Source organism: Genypterus blacodes, unplaced genomic scaffold, assembly GCF_046128005.1.
Source record: "Genypterus blacodes isolate CSIRO-AG114 ecotype Tasmania unplaced genomic scaffold, CSIRO-AGI_Gbla_v1 ptg000195l_1, whole genome shotgun sequence".
Classification (NCBI taxonomy): Eukaryota; Metazoa; Chordata; class Actinopteri; order Ophidiiformes; family Ophidiidae; genus Genypterus; species Genypterus blacodes.
Genome location: NW_027466995.1, coordinates 1,172,152 through 1,193,450, shown reverse-complemented (window position 1 = coordinate 1,193,450; position 21,299 = coordinate 1,172,152). Strand labels below are relative to the sequence as shown.

Here is a 21,299-nt window from a genome sequence, read left to right as displayed (position 1 = left end):
ACCAATAAATGAAGAGAAGAAAAAAGTGATGTCAGGAATACAGAATTCTCAATCTGGTCTATAAATCTTTTATGTGCCCAGAAATGTATGCAATGTGGTTGTCATGATGTTATACTTAATCTGAATGAAGCCATTTGTTTACAACAGTGCTCCACAGAACAGTACCTTTACCTCCACTCTTCCACTGCACCCTGCTGGGCGCGTTGTTGTTGCCGCCGTTCTCTCTGTAGCCGCTGTACATTATGGGCCTTTTCCAGAGCAGCGAGCAGCGACTCTTTGTTTCTGCTGAAACACTGAGGTAATGGGCTGGAAAATGAGCCCCCTTTTTTTGTAGAGGGCAAAATTAGCGCTATTTATTACCAAGTAGCTGAAGCAACGTGGCGGGAGAGACAGGGAGAAAAATTACAGGAGATGGCGAGCAGACGGAGTACAGGTCTCCGCCCTCGGAACAGATTAGCAGCCTCCTGATAAGAGCTGCTCTTTTATATTCGATTAGGTGAACTTAGGAATGTCGGTGTTAAGCATCAACCAGGCCGCAATTCTGACTTTGCCTTAAGGAGACGAGCCATAAAACATTAGGCACATCTTTCCACTGATTCTGGACAAATTGATAGATATACAATCACGAGCAATTTGCTCCCAAGTCTTCAGAGACACATGAGTGAGTGCGTTAATCTAAAATAACACCAACCAAACCACTCTGGATCTCTTCATACCGTGAATTGGAGGCTGATGCAGTGGACTATGAATGTTTCATTTAGTTTATACACTCAAATGAGCTTTACTCTATTGAAACCCTAACCTGCATTTACCAAAAATGAAAATTGTCTCTATAAAACAACTGTCAGTATCCACAGGTTTGCCAATACAGCAGCCTTACAATTTGGCACTCGACTCCATGAGCGCCGCAAATCTAATTTCTTGGTTCAGAGGAGAAAGCACCAAACTGATCATGTTGGCCGTATGAACACAATTTGCCCCAATTAAGCTTTTCAGCGCTGCAACTGATTATGGCCAATATATCTGTTACCCAGGGAAAAGAATACACAATCCTCCTTTGATAGTCATGCAGTGTTAGTCACCACAAATTTGGATTGATTGGATGGCCTGAATTTTCTCCTGGACCAGACTGTTTGATTTTTAAACTGCATTGTTGATCATTTAAGTCTGTTCTTCTGTCCTGCACATCGTAATAATGTCCAATTTGTGAATCGAAACTCGAATAATTCATTTCTAACATTGCGTTTGTACTGTTTTGGATTTTTGTGGCGCTCCTTTAGGGACGGTGCTATTAATTCAAGAACACATTAAGTGTTTCTGAGCACGTGTAAGGTGGAAGTTGAAGTAAATTAAGGCTGATGTCTGAAAGTAATCAATGATATTCCACAGTGTTTCATAATTAATTGCTAGAATCTGGCAGTCATTTAAAAAAAAAAAGAAAATTAGAGCTCGACGTAACTCAAAACAACAATATGCAGTGTATTTCCCCTGAACAGGGAGTGTAAATATGCCATCTGGTGCAATTGTGCGCGTAGCTTTCTCCTTTCTGAGCCAGTTCTTTGGTGATAAACTGGATTTTCATTGCCATAGGTGGCCAAAGACTCTCGCTGGCATATTGGCCTTCCTGCCCTGTGCTCCCGCCACGTTTGGATCTGCCCCCCACCCCTCTGGCAATGCTCCTCACAACCACAGCCAGAGGGAGAAGAAGGCATGGCGCCGGTGTGACAGAGCGGGGCGGTGGGCCGAAGAGGACTACACGCAGTGCCCATATGCGAGTGAGCTGACGCGCGTGCTGCATGATCTCACCCAGGTACTTGGTGCACTCGTTTGTTTTTCACCGCCACTGAATCATCTTTCCACTTTGTAAGTTTACCTTGATGTAAGACAGTTTTGACTTTTATCCCCTGAGAGCATGAAGTGTCTATGATTTAATGGCTTTTTGTGATAGCGAAATGAACTCCTCTAGTGATAGAGCTGCGGCCTGAAGGAGCTGACAGATCTGTTTGTGTATGCTTAAAACATTACATGATCTAAATCGACTAATGACATCTAATTTTCTTCTGCATTAGTCAGGGACCCACTACACTGAAGTAATCGGGTTCAAACAACCACTGCACATACATGACATGACTGATTTCATAGATTAGTAATTCATCCTCTGCTTTCAATGTCATTTCACGTATTAAGTTTGATAGCACTTGTGATGATGGATTGTGCGAGCGTGCCCTCCGAGCTAAACCTTTCCCTTGTTATTGCAGATCACCATCAACACCACCAATGCTATGCCTTTAGGTCAGCAGTTAGTGGCCTTCACCAGCAGGGCGGCGCACTTCACCGACGTCATGGATGTCATCTTTGTCACACACCTGGTGGAGAGGCTGACGAGGATGGTGGAGCAGCGCAAAGATGTGAGATTTAACATTAGTTTGTAGTATTTCTCAAGCTTCAAATGATATGAGAAGAGAATTTACACCCAACTTTGCACCTCTTTGAGCCTATTATAAGTATAAATACGGTAGGTGTGATTGGTGATAGGCTGCAGGTGAGGGCAATGAGCCACAGGTGTTTGTGATTAGGTCATATGACAGGAGAGGCTGGTGATTGGGAATCCTGTGTTTGTGTGTGTGTGTGTGTGTGTGTGTGTGTGGGGGGAGTAATGCTAATGTTGCTGTGAGCCTTCTCAATGTTTAAGTAGGCTTTTATTATTTGTAATCTGTAAATCTCAGCAAAGTGATAAGCCGCTGGTATATCAAGGCTGTGTGTCCGTCTGTTTCGTTGGCAAAAATGATCAATCTCTTTATCTCAGCTCTGTTTGCTGCTGCTGCTCCTGTTCTAATATTATCACATGCGCTTAGTTGGAGTTCCATCCAAACAAACAAACCTAATCCTTAAACCTAATTATTTAAACCTAATCCGAGGGCTACAGGAGTTTCCAACTTCGCAAGGAAAGTTGACCGGCCCAGCTTGAGGAGCCAGGGCTTCTCCAAAAGCTTAAATCGAGCAAACTTCAAAGGAAACGTAAGCGAATATCAGCAAGACACAGTTGAGGCTGAATAATAACATGTGGCAGTGTGCAGTCCGTCTTTGAATCGATTGCAGTCAGCTTAACATTTCACATCATACTGTTTCCCCTCTCGCTCGTGGCGCCGCTCTTTGTGAATGGCAATTACCTTTATGATGATGCATCACTTTTTGGGCAAGCCAAGTTGTGTTTTACCTCAAGTTAATTTATGTTCCGTCTGTAGCCGGAGGCAAACAGAGGATGTTTTTATGTCGTGCTGAATGCGGGGTTCTGTGAGGGGAAGGTGTCTTAAGCTTTAGTCGGTACAAAACGATCAATATTAGCTCCCGCGTGTCTGATTACTCATCATAGGTCACCCAGGAGGAGATATTATTAGCAGTTAGATTCATCATTTTTAAAAGCATTGTTGAAGCCACCTTCATTCAGCCGGGAATAGTCACATGAAACAACAATGAGAAGTCGGTGTAAATTGCGAACTGCCATCCCCAAGAAAGCCATTATGTCCCATTGGCGGCGCTAATCTAAATTAAATCTCCCTATAATGAATGAAGCCACCACTGCCTCCCTCATAATTCTAACTGGAGATTATAAATGCCTGTTGTTGGGGATATGATTGATGTGCATGATGAGTGTGATTCTCTCCGCGTGTGTGTTTGTACTGTATGTGCGGCCCTTGTTTAAAGATTTGCTCGGCTGCTTACATTCGCAAAAAACGTGTGGTCGCCTGTGTGTTCTCCCCCTGCAGCTGGGCGACTATATATCAGACATAGCCAGCAACATGATGCTAGTGGAGGAGCATATCCTGTGGATGGCCCAGAATGAGGCCAGGGCGTGCACACGGATAGTCCAGTGTGTGGAGCGCATCGCTGACCTGGCGTTGACCGGAGACAATCGGGTCATCTCCAAGGTATGGACAGGTTTAAACTCTTAAGTCCCAGCCATGCTCCATCTGCGTCAAGGCTGATTATCTGACTAAGCTTCACATATCTTTACCTTTTTTTTAGTGGAATAATGGGAAGTTAATTTGTCTCGAGCTGATAGCTAAAATGGGCAGGAGGAAGATAAATTGCTTCCTTCCTTTTGTTTCGTCTATTTTTTTCCCCTCTCTGCTGTCTTTGGGGATGAATGCCGCTGCTAAATACTAATATAAAAATCTCAAACACTTCCTTCCTTCCTCCCTCTCTCCTCCCCTCCTCCTCCATGCTCTCGCCACAGGTTTCTGCCAACATAGCTCTGGAGGCCTTCTTGATTCGCCCGTCTAACTTTCTCGGCCTGTCCTGCACGGCGCTCCAGCAGTCTCCGTCGGCCGCCACTGCGCGCCTGCACGACTCGGCCAGAGATCGCGACGCCGCAGGGGAATCGTTCCTCAACTTCAAATGCCACACCGTCAACAGCAGCGGCCCGCCAGCCAGTCATCTCAGTCGGGTAAGGCCCTAACCGGCTTTTCTGTTCCTTTCGCTCTGTTGGAAGAATTTACCAAATCCTGACCAAAGGTCCAGGCAAGGGACATCGTCTGAATGTTTCCCTTTCACAGTCACGCTGGGATTTTGACGCTGTTCAATTTCGGTTCACAGAGAGGAGAAAGAGGCAGAGCAAAGCAAGCGAGAGAGAAATAAAAATGAGAAATGTGGTCCAGCTTGTACAGTTGCTCATGGGCACAATAAAGCGCTGTCTTGTACGCCGCCTGTTCCAAAAGAACACGCGAGGCCCCTCTGCCCTCAAGTCAGTTGTTGTCTATTTGTCGGAGCGAGATGACACCTTGCCTGGGTGTGTCGTCGGCGCGCCATACATCAGCCCGCGATAGATAGACGGGGTTGCGGAAGGGGCAGCGGCTGCAAATAGGTCGGTAATTTGGGAGTCGCCGATTGTGAGCCACTACCCTGTGATGGATAAGATGGCCTTGCGTATCTGTCACTTTCAATCGTCTGCAGCCCCACAATGGCCCAAATCGTGGCCTCCCAAATGACATAAATAAAAAACGCTATGTCAACAGACAAGCGGCGCTCTGCATCCACAGACAAGCAAAAACACTCAACTCTCTCTCTCGGCGATGAAGTGGCGTCGCCCTGCAGCATCCTAACAGTTTGCCACTCGTTCTAAGCGCGTTTGGCTGAATTCATCTGGACGCCGCCTGAACCCGTTGTGTATTAGCAGAGGAGAGCGCGTGGGTGTCCACCTCTGTCCGAGGGGACGGTGTCAAGTCTCTAATTACAGCACTTAGCCAGGTTCTGGCTGCTGTCTGGGTTTGTGTACACGTATGTATTTCAGGTGATGAGCCGAGTTGCTACATCAAGCCCTGCTATTGGCTGAGAGATTCAGCTACAGGGCACACCAATACATTTCTTCCAGATTGCATGTTAATCAGCTCCTCGGCGGCTCAAAAGCGCATCTCCATGCCTTCGTCTCTTCTACACTGTCAACTCCTCAAGGGGAAAAAAGAGCGTGCTTGTCTCTTTGCAAAAATGTGGAAATGGGCACAACCCCAAGTCTGTTGGCACTCTGTGCGCTTGAATATTCACGCCTGACAAGTGAACTCCCAGCGCATTCCATTTCCTTTTCACAAACAGTAAATAGAAGATGTTAAGTTGATGTGTTGTGCACTATAAAGCCTAATCTCAAATAAGAGTCCTTCTCCAGCAGCAGCAACCTAAGAGAGATTTATGTCTTCTTAGTTCTAATTCTCTGTTTTTCTCCCAGTTGTTTTGGCCTCAGTCATCGAAAACGTGACACGAATGAAATGTAAAATTTAAAACGCCACACTTTGCCATACTTGTTGGTGCGAATTAGTCATTGCATCTCCGTGCAGACAGGAAACACGGCAGCGTCGCGCCTCGCTTCGCTCGCGTGAGTTTGATAGTGCTCCTTGAAGGAAACGAGGGAGCAAAACGAGCGTGACAGCACGGGCGTATGTTTGGAGGCAAACTGTTGGCGCGCAGGAAAGCAGCGGTAGTGATTGTCATAGCAATTCTTATCAGAGGATTTGGTTGACGTCGTTTTGATTTTATTCTTTCAACGACTCAGTAGTGTATTTCGCCCACGCACTACTCAGAGGAGCTCGTTGTGTATTTTTGTATGTTTGTGCGACTGCTTATGGTCCCTCTTGATCGGCTTTGGCTTTACCGTGTCAGTCTCATCCTGAAGAACGTTTATGCCTCCTCTCACAGGAGACGCTACCTGGAGCAAAGTTTACCATCAGAGTCATTTTTCATCCTTTTGAGTTTGACGTGAATCTTAATTAACCAAACTTAATTGCATTTTTTGTCTCTGAAGTAGTAATACCTTCTTCAAGCATTCTTCAAGCAAATGAGCTTTTATGCAAATGGCCTATTATAATTATTATCTTACGTTATGTTGTACAGGAGGACAAGTTGTGGTTTGTAGCAACTACTTAAAGCCAGTTAGAAATCTCAATAATAGCACTGTTGAACATAAATAAGGCTTCAGTATTTTTCCATTTTTACTTTAGTTCCAGTAATCTTCGTTTAAAACGACACGCTCACACTAAACATCACTTGAAGTATCCATTTTCCATCAGTACTTTGCAGGAGTGCTTGTAAGGCGCGAGCGAATTACACACTTTCAATTTCAATTAGATTGAAACGGTGCTTTACTGATGCATTAAGATGCGGCTACACGGCCAGAGCATTAATAAGACAACACGCATTAATATTTCATACAGTACACACACACACGTTGAAGTGATATATGGACATAAATGCTGTGAACAGAAAAACGCAAACTGCAACAGTCCACAACAAACTTGCTTTGGATCACTTGAAATCCTTGAAATGTCAATTTTGGGGCATGAGATGAGGAAGTGTAATTCAGTTTCCAGCTCATTTAGTGTTTGGAATGAACACACTCTGTCCTCCCTCTGTGATTCACACACTCGCACCTACAAGGGCTCAGGATTAACACACTTTCCTGCACCCTTGGAACAGTTGCGGGGCGAGGAGCAGCGCCATGCTCAAGAGCACTGTACTTGTAATTATTGAGGGTGGGGGAAAAGTCACTTCCACTGCTTATGAAAGCACTTTAATCTATTCGAGCCATCGTCACCCTTCAACAGTATATTCCTATTTCTCTCTCTTGTTCTCACAGAGCATGTGTGAATCACCCAATTATTGTTAATGTGAGAAAATGTCATTGGCTCATCTCTAATGTCATAAACGCTGAGCTCAGTCTGGTTGGAGCTATGAAACAAAAGTTGAGGAAATGGTCCACTTAAAATGAGCATATGAGACTTGACTTACTGCTTCCAATTTAAATGTGATGAACTGTGTTGCGTTCTCTCTGCAGTAAATACATATGAGGTACATATGAGGTCATGAGTAATTTTAACATTGAAGGACTTTTCAGAAGCTGCAAGTGACAAACGGTAGCTTTTTGTAAGGTATAATCAGTAGGGAGCAGCCAGAAATGTCCAGACACAAGGACAACAGGTTTAACTTAAGTACAGTGATGTATAAGGTGTTGGGAAGGAATAATGTAATGTCAACATATGAGGACTCAGGGTCTCGGGAGGTTTAAATTACCTTTTGAAAATAGCCCAGACTGTAATATGTGCACACTCCAAACTCTAGGGGGGCTCAGTAAGTGGATTATTGTGGGGGAAGTTACTATATTACAAATGTTTGTTTGTTTGGGCCAAATTTGGATAATTGATGAAAGCTTTTAGTGTGGCTACTGGCAGGGACTTTACAGTACTTTATTTGACGGGCACTATTTAAAGACACAGAATGACCTACACTGGGTAATTTTACCCAAAGAAGTGGGCAGACAAGGGCTTTCTTTTCTAAAGTAACTGTCAGGATGTAGCAGGCGCAGGGTATTGTACAGCTCGCCTGATAAGAGGCATGTCACTGAGACAATGGCTTAATGTATGGGGAAGAGACAGACGAAGACTAGAAAAGGCTTCCATTCATCTCTTCAGTGCGGTGCAGAGACAGAAACACAACATGTGCAATAATAAGACGACATACAAAAACACAAAAACACATCCTACAGAAGCTTTTGGAGGCATCAAACTGCACAGCGGGAGCTTTTGCTGTGCTTAACCAAAGGCTTTGATAGTGAGGGACATTTGGTGAATGGATGCAAATTAGATGAGGAGATAGAGGGTCATCTCCTGTGGGGTGGGAAAGGGACATAGCAGATGCGTAGGGACTTGTCCAGCACAGAAGCTACACTGGGGAAGGAGAGGATAGACTCCTTTGCGCCTCTAAAACAGGAAATAAATCTTGTCTGTCCCTCAGAGGAAATGGACAGGGGTCCCCAGGGCCCGCTGATCTCTGGCCATTAATAGAGCTATTTTTCTTTCTAGTTCGCTGCTTGGAATCTCTCCCTGTTCTTCCCTGCTCTCTCTCTCTCCCTCTCTCTCTCTCCTCAAACACTGATGATTCTGACATCCCGTCTGTCTCCACGTACATATTCTTTCCCCGCTTTTCATTTGTCAACTTTTGCTGTATCGTACCCTTACTAATTCCAATTCCAATTCCCCTTTTGTCTGCCACCCTTCTCCCCTCTCCCTTCCCTCCCCTATGATGCATTTAGAATTCAAGGCCTCTCACTGCTGCATCACAGGCCTGTTTGTTTCACAGCGCTGCACAGCGAGAGAGAGAGAAAAAAAGAAGATGCAACTCCTCGGGGAGTAAGGCATAACATTCCTCTATTTCTTTGCACTGTAGAAGATAACACACACACACACACACACACACACACACACACACACACACACACACACACAAGCTGTCAAAGCTTATGGTTCACATCTACCCACATGCTAATATAAATCTGTATGTTTGTATACAATCATTCACACGTTTAGATGCCTGAACACACCAGCAGCACCAGCTTCATTATATAACATTAAATGAGCTAATGAAATCTTAATGCCCATCAAATGTTAACACCATTTGACTTTGACACTGAACTGAAGTTCAACGTTCAAACAAATTAACCTCCAATCATTTACGCGTCAAAAGGTGTCCTCACTTTGTCGCCCCGCCCGTCCTCAAGGACACACAGGTCACAACGCAGTAATGAGCACTTGTACTGTTGATGTTGACGTTCGACGGATTCCAATTAGAAACAAATCAGAAATATTCATAAAGCCCCGTGTTTACCAAATTGGGATAAACTGGGTCGTTATTGGACGTCTGAAGGAACAGCTGATGCCTGTGCTGACATAGAGGATCTGTTTATTGTGCAGCAGCCCCGGGTCGCATTCTGCTGCAACAGTGTCCTAAGATTAAGTCATAACCTGAAGGGTGGCAGATGCGTGCACACAAACACACAAACACACACACATACCCAAACATACCCTCACGCCCAAATGCACAAAAAAACATCCATACACAGCACCCTTAAAAAACAAACACAAACAGACACCCACACACACACGCAGAGAGAGCCGAGCTGAGCCGAGGCGGGTGGTATAATTAAAAAGGCAGTGGAGCTCTGTGGAGCAGAGAGAGGCTATCTGAGGAGAGAGAAGAGGTGGGAATACTCCACCCGTTAAGCCTAAAGGCGTCCACTAATTACCTGTCAATGACAAGAAAGAGGGAGATCTAAAGTGGTAAATATTGTCCCAAACTGTCAACCCTCAATGAACCGTGCACTTGGCAATTCCGTTCAAGGATAATGCCCAGTGACTTGGGAAATGAGATAAGATGCCATATGTTTCCGTAATTTGGGGATAATTAATTCGGGGAATGTGTTGTAAACAAAGTGACAGGGCGGTGTTAAATGGCGTGATCGCAACTACAGATCACGCGGCAGTCGCGCAATAACAACCAAAAAGGAGTTGGGAGGATGTGGACTGCCCTGGTGCGATGTGACTTGTGGAGTCGGTTGTGCACATGTACAGGTGATCACCGCCATATAGAATGATTGGAATATGGTGTGCCAGACGTACTGGTGCATTATGGGTAAACCGTCTTTAAAGGTTTGCAGTGATTTGATGAGATTTTGAGGTGGAGATATGGGATCGGAGCACTTTGTTTTCCTATGCCGACAGAAGAGGGGAGAAGAGTGAGAGAAGAGTGAATCTGTATTGGTCGCCTGAACCCTGGAGGTAGAAATGTAACAGCCAGAAACATTCGGGAAATCACTTGAGAACACGTAAAGCTGACATTGAAAGTTCACAGCCTTCAATTGTCACTTTCAAAATAACTACACAACCTCTGAAATGTCTTCACATGAACCTGGTGAGTATTCCCCCGTTGTTATCTGTGCCGGCATCTGCTTAAGCTACGGGGGGGAATGTGTAGCCTCTGTCAAAAGCATTGGTTTGTGTGAAACCCCTGGAATGTGTATTGCACCTTTGTCTTTGGGTTTAAAACGGTTGTCTCTTTGACAGTGAGCATCAAAGACAACTTTTTGACAGGCTGCAGGAATGCCTTTTTTTGGAATCAGTTACCAAACCCTTCGCTATTTCAGGTCCAACCTTCCCAATTAGGCCTCCAGCTGACTTCTGAAACTGTGGATAGGAAAGTTTTGTGAAACTTCATGTCAAAAGCAAAAGTGTCAATTGGGAATTTTCATCAATCCATCAACATTTATGCCCGGTTGAACTGATCTGACCAATTTCAACACCTTGGCTAATGTTCTGCCAATGGTATGACCAAGCTCTGCCAAATATAACTCACATCATGTTATATTATCCCAAAAATGTATTGTAAATGTTTGAACGGGTTGCAGAATTTGATCAAAAATGTTCCCGCTAACAGAGTGGCAGAGGCCAGTAAAAGTGGTGCGAGGCACTGATGTTGCCGGGCTGTGATTTATTATTTCTGGCACGGTGTTGCCAAAGCAGGGCCATTTGCAGTGCGTCTAAGTCCAGTTGGACCCAGAACAGCTCTAAACGGTGCTGAACCACTGCCAGAACGAGACAGAGAAGGGATCACTCAGCCAGTCAGTCAGTTACACCAGGATGGAGAGAACAGAGGGGGGAAAGAGGTCTAGTTTATGAGGAAGTCCAAGGGTTTATAGGGGCTAAACTATTAATCACTCTTAAAGCCCTGTCTTAAAAGTTTGTGTACTGCTGCTCGCTGTTCACTGACGAAAGCCTGCTGCTACCAAAGCCAATTTAGGTCATTGAAGAGTGAAAACATCTCAATATGTGAAGCAGCCAGCGACGCAAAACAAAATTAGAATTGCGTAAAAGCGACTCGGAATTAAGACGGATCAACCCCGAGGGTGCTAAGGGGAGTGTGCAGAGTTTCTTAAGACTAAACATAGCTGGTAGAAATATTACTATAAATTCCCGTGTCAGAAAATATCAGTCTGTACCAATTTGCAATCTGACATTGGCCACAATTATGCGAACATGGTTCAGAACATGACTAACAAAATGGATAATTAAATGTGACTCACTGCCAGTCTAAAAACCACCGCGTCGGGGATGTGTCACGGCTACACACTCGGCTCGCACTTGTTCCCCGGCGTTGCCCCAATTCTCTTTGCCTTTGTATCTTTTTAGTATCTCCTTTGCCTGATAACAAGCTGTGCCGCTTGTGTGTCTAGTGCAACCTTCACAGGGCTCAGTTAAACCGAGCGGGGCTGAGCAGGCTGAGTGATGAGTCATGAGGGGATGGTGTGTGTGCGTGAGTGTGCATTATGTGCATTTATTTTTTTGTTCCTCAAACACGGAATGGGTTTAACTCCAGAACTTCACATTGTGATTCTCCTTCTGGCTACTTTCACAACACAGCCTTTTACTCGCAATACGTTCTCTAAGCTCATATCTATATATGCTGAGAATGTACCACGACTAAAAGAAATGATGCAACATTTGTTCTCGTTGCTCTAGCTTAAATATAGCATCTCCCCTAACAACCACAGTGTTTTCTTTGGGCTTGTTTCTATTGTTATGTTTTGCGATGAGTTTAGGTGCCGTGCCTCTGAATTTGATTCATCAGATTGGAACTAAAACACTGCAAGCCAAGGTTGCCTTTGCCTGATAGTAAAGAGAATTAAGCTACAAAATACTGTTGTATCATGATGAACCTTGTTATGTAAAAGGTAAAGGAAAGTCAGTCAATCAGTATTCAATATCAGATACTGATTATTCCTTACAAAAAGCTACCGTTTGTCACTTGCAGCTTCTGAAAAGTCCTTCAATGTTAAAATTGCATTTTTGCCATTTGATTGAATTAAATCATGTACTGTATCATTTGTAGCGAACTGCAGAGTGCGAGCTTGAGTTAAGTGTTCGCTTGGTCGCTGTGCTGAATTTGTGATCATTTATCATACATTTTGAAACCAGGCCCAGCGTAACAGGCTGCATGAGTGTGCAGCACACACGCCTCAGCTCCTCTCTCACAGGCGCAAGTCAATCAATTAAGTTGCAGAGGTAGAAATTGTAATAATTGAGCGGCCTAAAATTCGCCACGACACCTACTGAGCCAGCTGTTTACAATCTCATTTCAGTAAACAGCAGACAGGAAGAAATGTGTAATACTCTTTGTGTTCATATGTAGCACACATATAAACACACACTTCACTTTTTTTTGTTTTTTATACCTATAAGGTGCCACTAAGCTCAAATAGCAAGGAGCAATTAAAAATGCATACACAATAAATGTCCGAGTCTCAGTAGAGTCCTCAATAATAATCGATCTTAATTAATTCTGAATGAAACCTGTTTAATTGGTGATTAAGTTGCCAGGATAACACATTTTTACCTGGATTTTTTGGTTGTTTCTCGACAAACCTCCACCCACACTTTACTCACACAAGGTTTGTGAGAAACGACGTGAGACCAAAACAACAAGCGGTGGCCAAGTCGACGGTCCGCTGATGCAGGTGAAGCAACGGAAAAATTGGATGTCTGCCGTTGCGCCGGGCAGCTAACCAAGAGTTTATTTGTGTCAGTGTGAATTTGAGGGCAGGATCTTTGCTTAGCTCAGTAAAGCTTATCCGGACCGAACGTGTCTAAACATTACATCTGTGGTCGAGAAGACTTTTCAACTGTTTCATTTACTGTGTCAACTCTTCTGACAGCTGCCGACAGCTTAGCTCCGAAGCTGCTTACCGTGCCTCCAGTCCGACACAACATCGGGTCATTACGGCCGAGCGATGAGCTGGATCCCATTCTCCTCCTCTATGCCCAATCAGATGGCATTCATCACGGTCTGCCCTCTTATTGGCACATGTTTGACCTCTCTCTCTCCAGTAATAAAGGAGCATGGTTCAGCATTGGCATTTTCCAATCAGGGGACCGATAACCCTCTCACATTTCATCTGCGATCAGTCGTCTGATCCCTTGTACCTTTTCCTCTTTTTTTCTATCTCTCAAAAACCACACAGCGCACATAAACACACGCCTACACGCATCACCTTTTTTTTATATCGCCTCAGTTAAATTTTAATTCATCATTCAAATACTCAAATCCTCTCCCTGTGATGATCAGGGGGTGATTGATGCTGCGGCCCCTCACTTTGCCCCTCGCAGCCGTAGTAAATCCTTCACATTGATTACTTTGTCGGGGTTGTCAATTTTCCTGGCTCTTTTTTTCGTTTGCCAAAAGCCGCTCTGCTTCGCTGGCTGCTTCCCATGTGCTTGTTCATTTGGCTGGGATTCATCGAACGGCCTCATACCATCCAATGTCGCCGCGCCTTTCTCGTTTGTAACAAAAAATGTTAATCACCGTGATTGTCATCTGTTTTTTTTTTGCACGGCTGAACAAATTCGGACGTTGTGTGGAAGCTGTGTTGTTGCTTAAGGCCTCACATTGCCCTCTAATGGACCCAAACACATCTTGCGGGGATGTAAGCTATGTAAGTGTTCACGTACAATGTGACATATAATTTGGCCCCAAAACAGGATTTTTCCCATTTGCCTCATTTAATACACACACACACACACACCAGTCTCTCTCTCTCTCCTCTCTCTCCTCTCTCTCCCCCTCCTCTCTCTCGTTATGCGGCTAAAAGCTGCACCGTGAGCCAAACGGCTGGGCATGACGCTGCCTCCCATGTGCTGTAGCTAATCTGGCCCGTCCCGCTTTATCTTCCACCTTTGCTTCTGCCCTACAAATCACAAAGTCTATTGACTCTGGTTTCTATCCTCCCTCCCCCCTCTGCCCTCTTTCATGTCCCACAGTAAGCACCTCCTTGCAGAAGTAGCGAGGCGGCGGCGGGGAGTCCTTTTGCAATCCTCTGTTCTCCGTCTCTCCTGCGACCCCCCCCGCCTCCTTCCGCCCTCCCCATTCTTCTCTCAGTCTGTTCCAAACCGCCTTTCTTCCGTCCCGTCCTCCTTCCTGCGCTACATGGGGTAATTAGAGATAAATTAATAGAACATTAGGATGCTGTAAGAGCAGGTTGCCCAAGGTCGGGGCTCGCCGAGGAGGACAAGGCGATGCGAACACACGCTGAGAATAAACAACTTGAGAGTGTTGACTCAGAGACGCGATATGCAACCTCATGCAATCCAACCCCTGCTCCTTAAGAGCCGCAAAGATGCACCGATATATCAAATTATCCCAGAAAATTGATGTTGAACAGCTGCTGATATGACAAGCTGCAGTACAAGCATTGAAAGCAAATTAAATCTGGGAACGACTGTAGAAATCCGTAACGCAACAAATCCAAATATCAGACAAGCATCTTCCAGTGCCACTTGAGTCGATGTTGAAGTTGTCTGTCTCTCTCCACGCTGCTGTGAAATGCATTTAAAGTGCCTCCATTTTCCTGTTTGGACTCATAAACGTACATCTTTTTTTTGGTGTGGACAATATACCGCATGTGGTTCTTTCACCGCGCTCCTCTTCATCAGCAGTTATCTGGTATCTGACCTTGAGTGGGGCCTCCCAACGTCCAGTCGCTCCCAGGAAAAGCTGCCCAGAGGCTAAAGATGATGAACCGGTTTTTACTGGGATCGCTCAATCATAATATTTAACCTTCCCCCCCTTGCTGCACGCCATCAGACTCATTTATTAGCCATCCATGTTGCTCTCTCTCTTTCTCCCTCTCTTCCTCCCCTCTTCCTTTTATCAGTGACATACATATCGCGGGGGGGAAAAAAGACGTTGTAATTACTCTGCAGTGCGTGTGAATGTTGCACCATCTGTGAGCTTCTTCCGTTCCATCAATTAGAATTCTTAGATCAACAAGATTGGAGTTTTTCTGCACCGCCAGTGTTTACCGGAATCTGCTGAAAGAGCACCAGCTTTCACAAGTTCTAATTACAGTACCAATGTGCTCCTCTCTCAACAGTATGAACTCTCTCTCTCTCTCTCTCTCTCTCTCTCTCTCTCTCTCTCTCTCTCTCTCTCTCTCTCTCTCTCTCTCTCTCTCTCTCTCTCTCTCTCTCTCTCTCTCTCTCTCTCTCTCTCTCTCTCTCTCTCTCTCTCTCTCTCTCTCTCTCTCTCTCTCTCTCTCTCTGTGTCAGTGTGTGTGTCGGTGTGTTTGTGTTTCTCTCCAATTATCGCTATTTCTCATCTGGAAATAGTACTTTTCTGCACTCCTGTCTGTCACTGCCAGCTGTTCCGCTCCGTGCATTGCTGGAAAATTTGGCATCGCAGTTGCTAATGGGCAGAGACTGTCCATTAGTCTGGATTAATATAAACACCGTTTGAAACACTCCTTTTCTTTGAAAGACGCGTGTCTCATGTAGGACCCTCGGGTTCCTTCAAACGCGCAACACGGCAACCGTTGCGCGGCAAATAACGAAGATATCCGAGGATGTAATCTGTATCAAATTGTGAAGTTTTAGAGTTATAATGAAACGCATAATGGCTTCTGACAGGGAAAGCAGACAAACCAGAGATGCAGCTTGTTACCAACACTCAGTGCAGATAATTAGCTCTGCTTGTGGGCCCATCGGCTTTGGTCTACATGCGCTCGTGGGATTCTTATATGTGCAGAGGGAAAATGCACAGCCACGTTGTCTACCATCACTGATTGATTAGATCTGTACAGAACAAAGCCTCATACTGTAAGTAATGATCATCATGATAATAATATTTTGTGAGATATGTTCATTCTTGGCTGGTTTTGACTTTGACTTTCCATTTAGTTTGATAAATTGATCTTACACCTTACGAGTCAGTCATGCATCAGTCTCATAGATGACTTGTATTAGATGGTAGCTTCATCATTCCTTACCTTTGTAGCACACATTTCAACCCCTGCAGCACCATGCAGCACACACAGGCTGTGTATCCTGCATCCACAGCAAAACTTTAGCATGTATTATTCTGTATGGTATTATTATGACTGCATAAATACGTCATCCTCGCTATTCATTCGCGCTCACCTCTGGAGTTCATAGTTACGTCTGCCCACCCACTGTTTCTCTGCACTCGTCCTCTCCCATGCTCTTCATCTACACTTCTAATCTCTTTGGAGTCAGATAGAGAATGCATGCTATTTCCCCCCCCCGCGTGTTGCATAAATATGAAGCGCTTCCCATAGCTGCATCTTCCTGTTTCTGTCGTCTTTGCAATTCCGTGTTTGCCGTGCATGCGCCTGGAAAGTATGGAATAAAACACGGCTGCCTCTGCAAACACACGTGTGGCATACATACAGAGGTACTTGTTGTGTTTATATACCCGGATCATATACAGGACCAATGTGCCGCCGGACACTGTGTTGAGTTGTGTTGACGATGCAATCTATTTTTTTGTGTCCATTCTGTCCAAGCTCTGAGCCTCTAGGCTACATGTGAAGGCGTGTTTCTCTTTTATCGTGTGTAAGTCTCCATGCATTCTGATGTACCTCCTCTCTGATTCTACAGATGCCTGTACTGAAACGACTCTTCCATTTTAATAGCTACCTGCTGCATTATTTTATTTCCCCATCTGTATTCTGACAGGGAGGCAGGTTGTCCGGGCGTCTGTACTGTAGTGTCACCTACATGCCAGAAGGGTAGAAAGCCTGCAAATGCTCATATACAATGTTAGGGATGTGGTTATATAGTCTGAACTTACAACTATCAGTGTCCCGGGATACTAGTTGATCCTTCATGGGGAAACACGGATGGAGATAATAGTAACGCCTACCCGATGTAGAGGCAGGAGCGGACTGCAAGAACTACAGTAGATAAGAGCGATACTGCCGCACAAAGCTGGGATTTGAATGCCTCATCAGGCACGGCGCATATGCCTACAGCTGCAGAGAGAGGAGATGAAGGCAGGGCAGAACCAGGAACAGAGGGTTTGGATGAGGGGTTGGAGTTTTAATATCCGACCCAGACTTTTCCGTGGCCCAGCAAACTTTCACTCAACAACGTTACCTTAACTGGATTGATCTGCACATTATGATCATTCTAGAAAAGCATTTAATCCAGTAACAGAAAGAAACACATGGCATAGTAAGACACAGCTACGCTTCATTGAGCCTGATTGCTGCTGCAGGATCATTTAAACGTGTTTGGTACGGCCATGTGAGGGCTCAATAAATCAATTTAGCACCATGTTGGGCTTAAATTATATGTTTGACAAGAAATAAATAAAGGTGATGGATAATTTCCTTTGTCCCTAAATGCAGATCTTTTTCGTTTGTAGAGTTTTCTGCAGTTTTGTGCTTCATTTTCAATTGAATGGAGCCGTTTGAATGGTAATTATGTCAGCTGACAGCTTTAGAAAAAGGCTTAAATGTGAAACTACATTTGCAATCTGATGTAATTGGGTAATTTACATGAGAAAAACTGATACATTTGCTCATCTTTATTTTCTATCCAATCTGTCCTTCAAAATAAAATTGTTTTAAATTTGATTCTAAATATTCTCATTAACGACCCCGATCTTGACAAGACTCTTTACCCTTTGTGTTGAATCACATTATGAAGTACACTCTGTTGTACCATATCAGCTTTTACACTGATAAATACAAATAGATCAGTGGCACCAAATCGCCAATAAAAACACAAAATCACTTCTTGGCGCGTCGAAGTGTTTTCGTGAGGCGATGATGCTTTAAGCTTGAAAATAGAAAACATGTAGCGTGCACAAGAACACCTGAGCGACTGCAGTGTCAGAGGAGAGGAAGCAACTCTCATTATCCTCGCTGCCATTGTTCTAGCCGCATGTTCTCTCTGTTCATCACTCTCCGGCTCTCATTGAAGTACGTAACCTTTTCCCCAGCTGTGTAATCCAGTGTGGTGTCGCTCCTCGTTCTCCTGGAGAGCATAAGCAACTCCCAGCCCCAGTAATCCATACTGGAACCCTCAGCTCTCTCTATGCACAGCACCTGACTCGAATGCTAAGACGAGGGATCATCTGTGTTTGGAGAGCAGCGAGGCTCTTCCTCGTTAGCGGTCTGGCTTTGTGTTCATGCGCCTCCAAACCGCATTCTGCCTCTACTATCTGATGATGCAAAGCAGCCTCTTGGTTTCTGTAGAGACGGTGTGTGAATTTCTAATGGTTAGTATCTGCCATCAAGTCCAGCTATTGCCTTTTTGCCCAACGGTCAAACAAAGATGAGGATTAGCCTACAAATGCTATTTGCGATTTGCAGTTGTAGTGGCTTTCTAAAGGTTTCCTCTTCTCCTCCCTGTCTCCTCCCTTCCCCCCTTTTTAAAAGAAGAAGAATAACCATGATTCCACAAAGCAGCCCGAGGTTTACCTGAAGTAAAAGTTGTATTACTGCAGCAAAGAAATACGGCAAGTAGTAGTCTCTAGCCTATTGTAACCAATTATACTGTGTGTGTGTGTGTGTGTGTGTGTGTGTGTACACTTGAACCTACGCTGATTTGATCATTTCCCCTGGTCTTTCCCTCCACTTCTTCACTTCATGGCTCACTGACTGAAATGACATCAAATAGGACAGTTTAGATACAGACACACACAAGTTAGTGCAAAAGCAACAGGGAAATCTCAGTTTACTAATCTTCAAAACTTGTATTTCCTTTCCCATGGAGGGCTACCTGGATCCTCCCGTGGCCACATGCATCCCACCATCTGAGAACTCTCTCCTTCTGTCCTTCTGTTTAATCATCCAGTGAGAAATAGGCTGTTCCTCAGGTTTTAGGTTTGCTTTTGAACGCAGCTCGCCAGTTCAGCCCGATCGTTCCCTCTTTGCTGCTTTTGGAGAGACTTAGCTTAACACTGGACCTATTCCTATATTAATATTAGGTATTGATTATCTACGGTGGTCCAAGGCAGGCTGACGAACTTCCTCTCCCTTTCTTTATTACGGGACGTCAGCACAGGTAGTACTATTTCACCACACACACACACACACACACACACACACACACACACACACACACACACACACACACACACACACACACACACACACACCAACACACACACACACACCAACACACACCAACACACACCAACACACACACACACACACACACACACACACACACATATACACACACACACACACACACACACACACACACACACACACACACACACACACACACAGCCACCCGACACTCCAAGGAGACGTTTTCAGCCCCCTGACTATTAATACATTTATGTAGCTGATTTTTATTTTTCATTCTGAAGTAATGACAGCGGTCCAGACCTCAGACCTACAGCCTTGACTGTAATGTATTATTTTGTTCTTCTTTATTTCCCCTTTCTCTGTTTTTCTTCTTTTTGCAGTAGTACTCAACATGAAATTATAACATTTCTTTGAAGGTTTGGTCCAAAACATAATCGTAACTTCATAGTGCATATTCTTAACTCTCTAGAATTATTTATTCCGGGCTGTAAAGTTTTCACCGAAATCAATTAGTGGCTGTGGTTGGGTTCTAGCCTTGTGGTTTCTTTACATTGTATTGTTGTGTAGTGTGGTGTTGTGCAGTCTTTAGCTCAACAAAACAAAACAATATTGGCCAATACAAATGAAATCAAATGGATCCAATACAACTGGTTTCTTCAGCTGCTGGTTTGTGTGCAAGGTTTTTGCTTGTGTTTGTGTCTGTGTGTGTGTGCTGGTTGTCACGGTGTCTTAAATAATTCATCCCAAAGGTCTTGAGTACAAGGTGTTACTGACTGGACTGCAGCACTTCACCTTTCTCAGATTATTCCACGGAGAGGCGGACAGTCACTGAGATGTGTTTCTGTCCGGGGCTTTGGACAGAGAGCCTTTGATAATTCATGAGGGTTTGATAAGGAACTAAAAACCTCCCCTTACCCAGACAAAAAGCAAGCAGAAGAGGGGGAGAGAGGGACCGATGCCGGCCGGGGACGGATGAAGGCGGCGGAATAAGGAAGAAGGAGTGACAGAGAAACCGAGAGGCAGAGGGAAGGTGCAAGAAATTATGAATGTGGAAGAGTGAGCGGGGATAGAGGTGATAGATAGAGACAGAGGTAGCCATGAATAAATTATGAATGAAAGAGAGAGAGAGGCTGGATTTTAAAAGCTCCTGTAGCTTTGCCCAACCGCCTATCCCATGCCGCAGCCTGTGTCACCAGAGTATATGGGACAGAAAATACTCCTGGACCAGTTAGATGTAGATACATAGAGAGATACATAGATAGACTCCATCCTTCCTTATTCTGTTATTCCTGTAAGATCCCTGTACCCTGTGTGCCCCCCCCCCATCCCCCCCCTCTGCGTGTGTGTCCCTGGCTCTGCTTCAGTGGCAGTGGGCGATCATTAGAGCTGTTTGCGCCTGGCAGCCAGACAGCCGTCCGAAGGACTTGGCTGTTGTCTAGAAAGCCGTGAGCGCGGAGCCGCAGCCAATCCCGCGGGACGGGAGGAGGCGCGAGCGGCGGCCCTTGTGCAATGATTGGTGCATTGTTTCAAGGCACCCGCCGCCCGCCTGGCAGATTGATGGAGTGGGACGCATTGAAAGTGAACGATAGGAAGGGGTAGAAGGTGAGCGGCGAGGGAGGAAGAATAAAAAAAAAAAGAAGTGGCTGCTGCCGTCTTAGATAACAGCACTCTGCTTTGTCTACGTGGGGTTTTGGTGGCTGGTGGGTGAGATGTGGTTGATTATGCGAGAGGAGGTGCAACGGAATGATGAGGTCTCTCACGGAAACAAAAACCTTGATCACGTGGTGTAAAATATTCATCATTTGTAATTCTGTACATATCCAAATGCATAATAAGCCGTTTTAATTCCAGGCACATCCTACATGCGCCTTCCCCACCTGTGCCGCAACTTTACGGAGTAAGGGGTTATATGGAAATGTGACACGGCTTTGTGACACGGATATCTCTTCTATCCTCATTCCTTGGGACATGTGTTGTCACAGCCCATTAGGGTGTGGCAGCATAGGGAATAGAACAGGGCCTGACAGACTGAAATGAATTTAGATGTAGCGATCTTGTCTGGGATAAGCTTAAATAGATTACATTTTAT

The 21,299-nt window shown here is 44.8% G+C and overlaps 1 protein-coding gene across 1 annotated transcript in view; it reads left to right on the top strand.

Annotated features, from left to right (window-relative positions):
• adgra1b (adhesion G protein-coupled receptor A1b) overlaps positions 1-21,299 on the top strand; it is a 106,932-nt gene that overhangs the window by 35,852 nt on the left and 49,781 nt on the right. The window contains exons 9-12 of the mRNA XM_076169228.1: positions 1,591-1,810; positions 2,259-2,408; positions 3,768-3,929; positions 4,238-4,447. Coding sequence (XP_076025343.1) covers positions 1,591-1,810; positions 2,259-2,408; positions 3,768-3,929; positions 4,238-4,447 — 742 coding nt within the window. The remainder of the gene's footprint in view (positions 1-1,590; positions 1,811-2,258; positions 2,409-3,767; positions 3,930-4,237; positions 4,448-21,299) is intronic.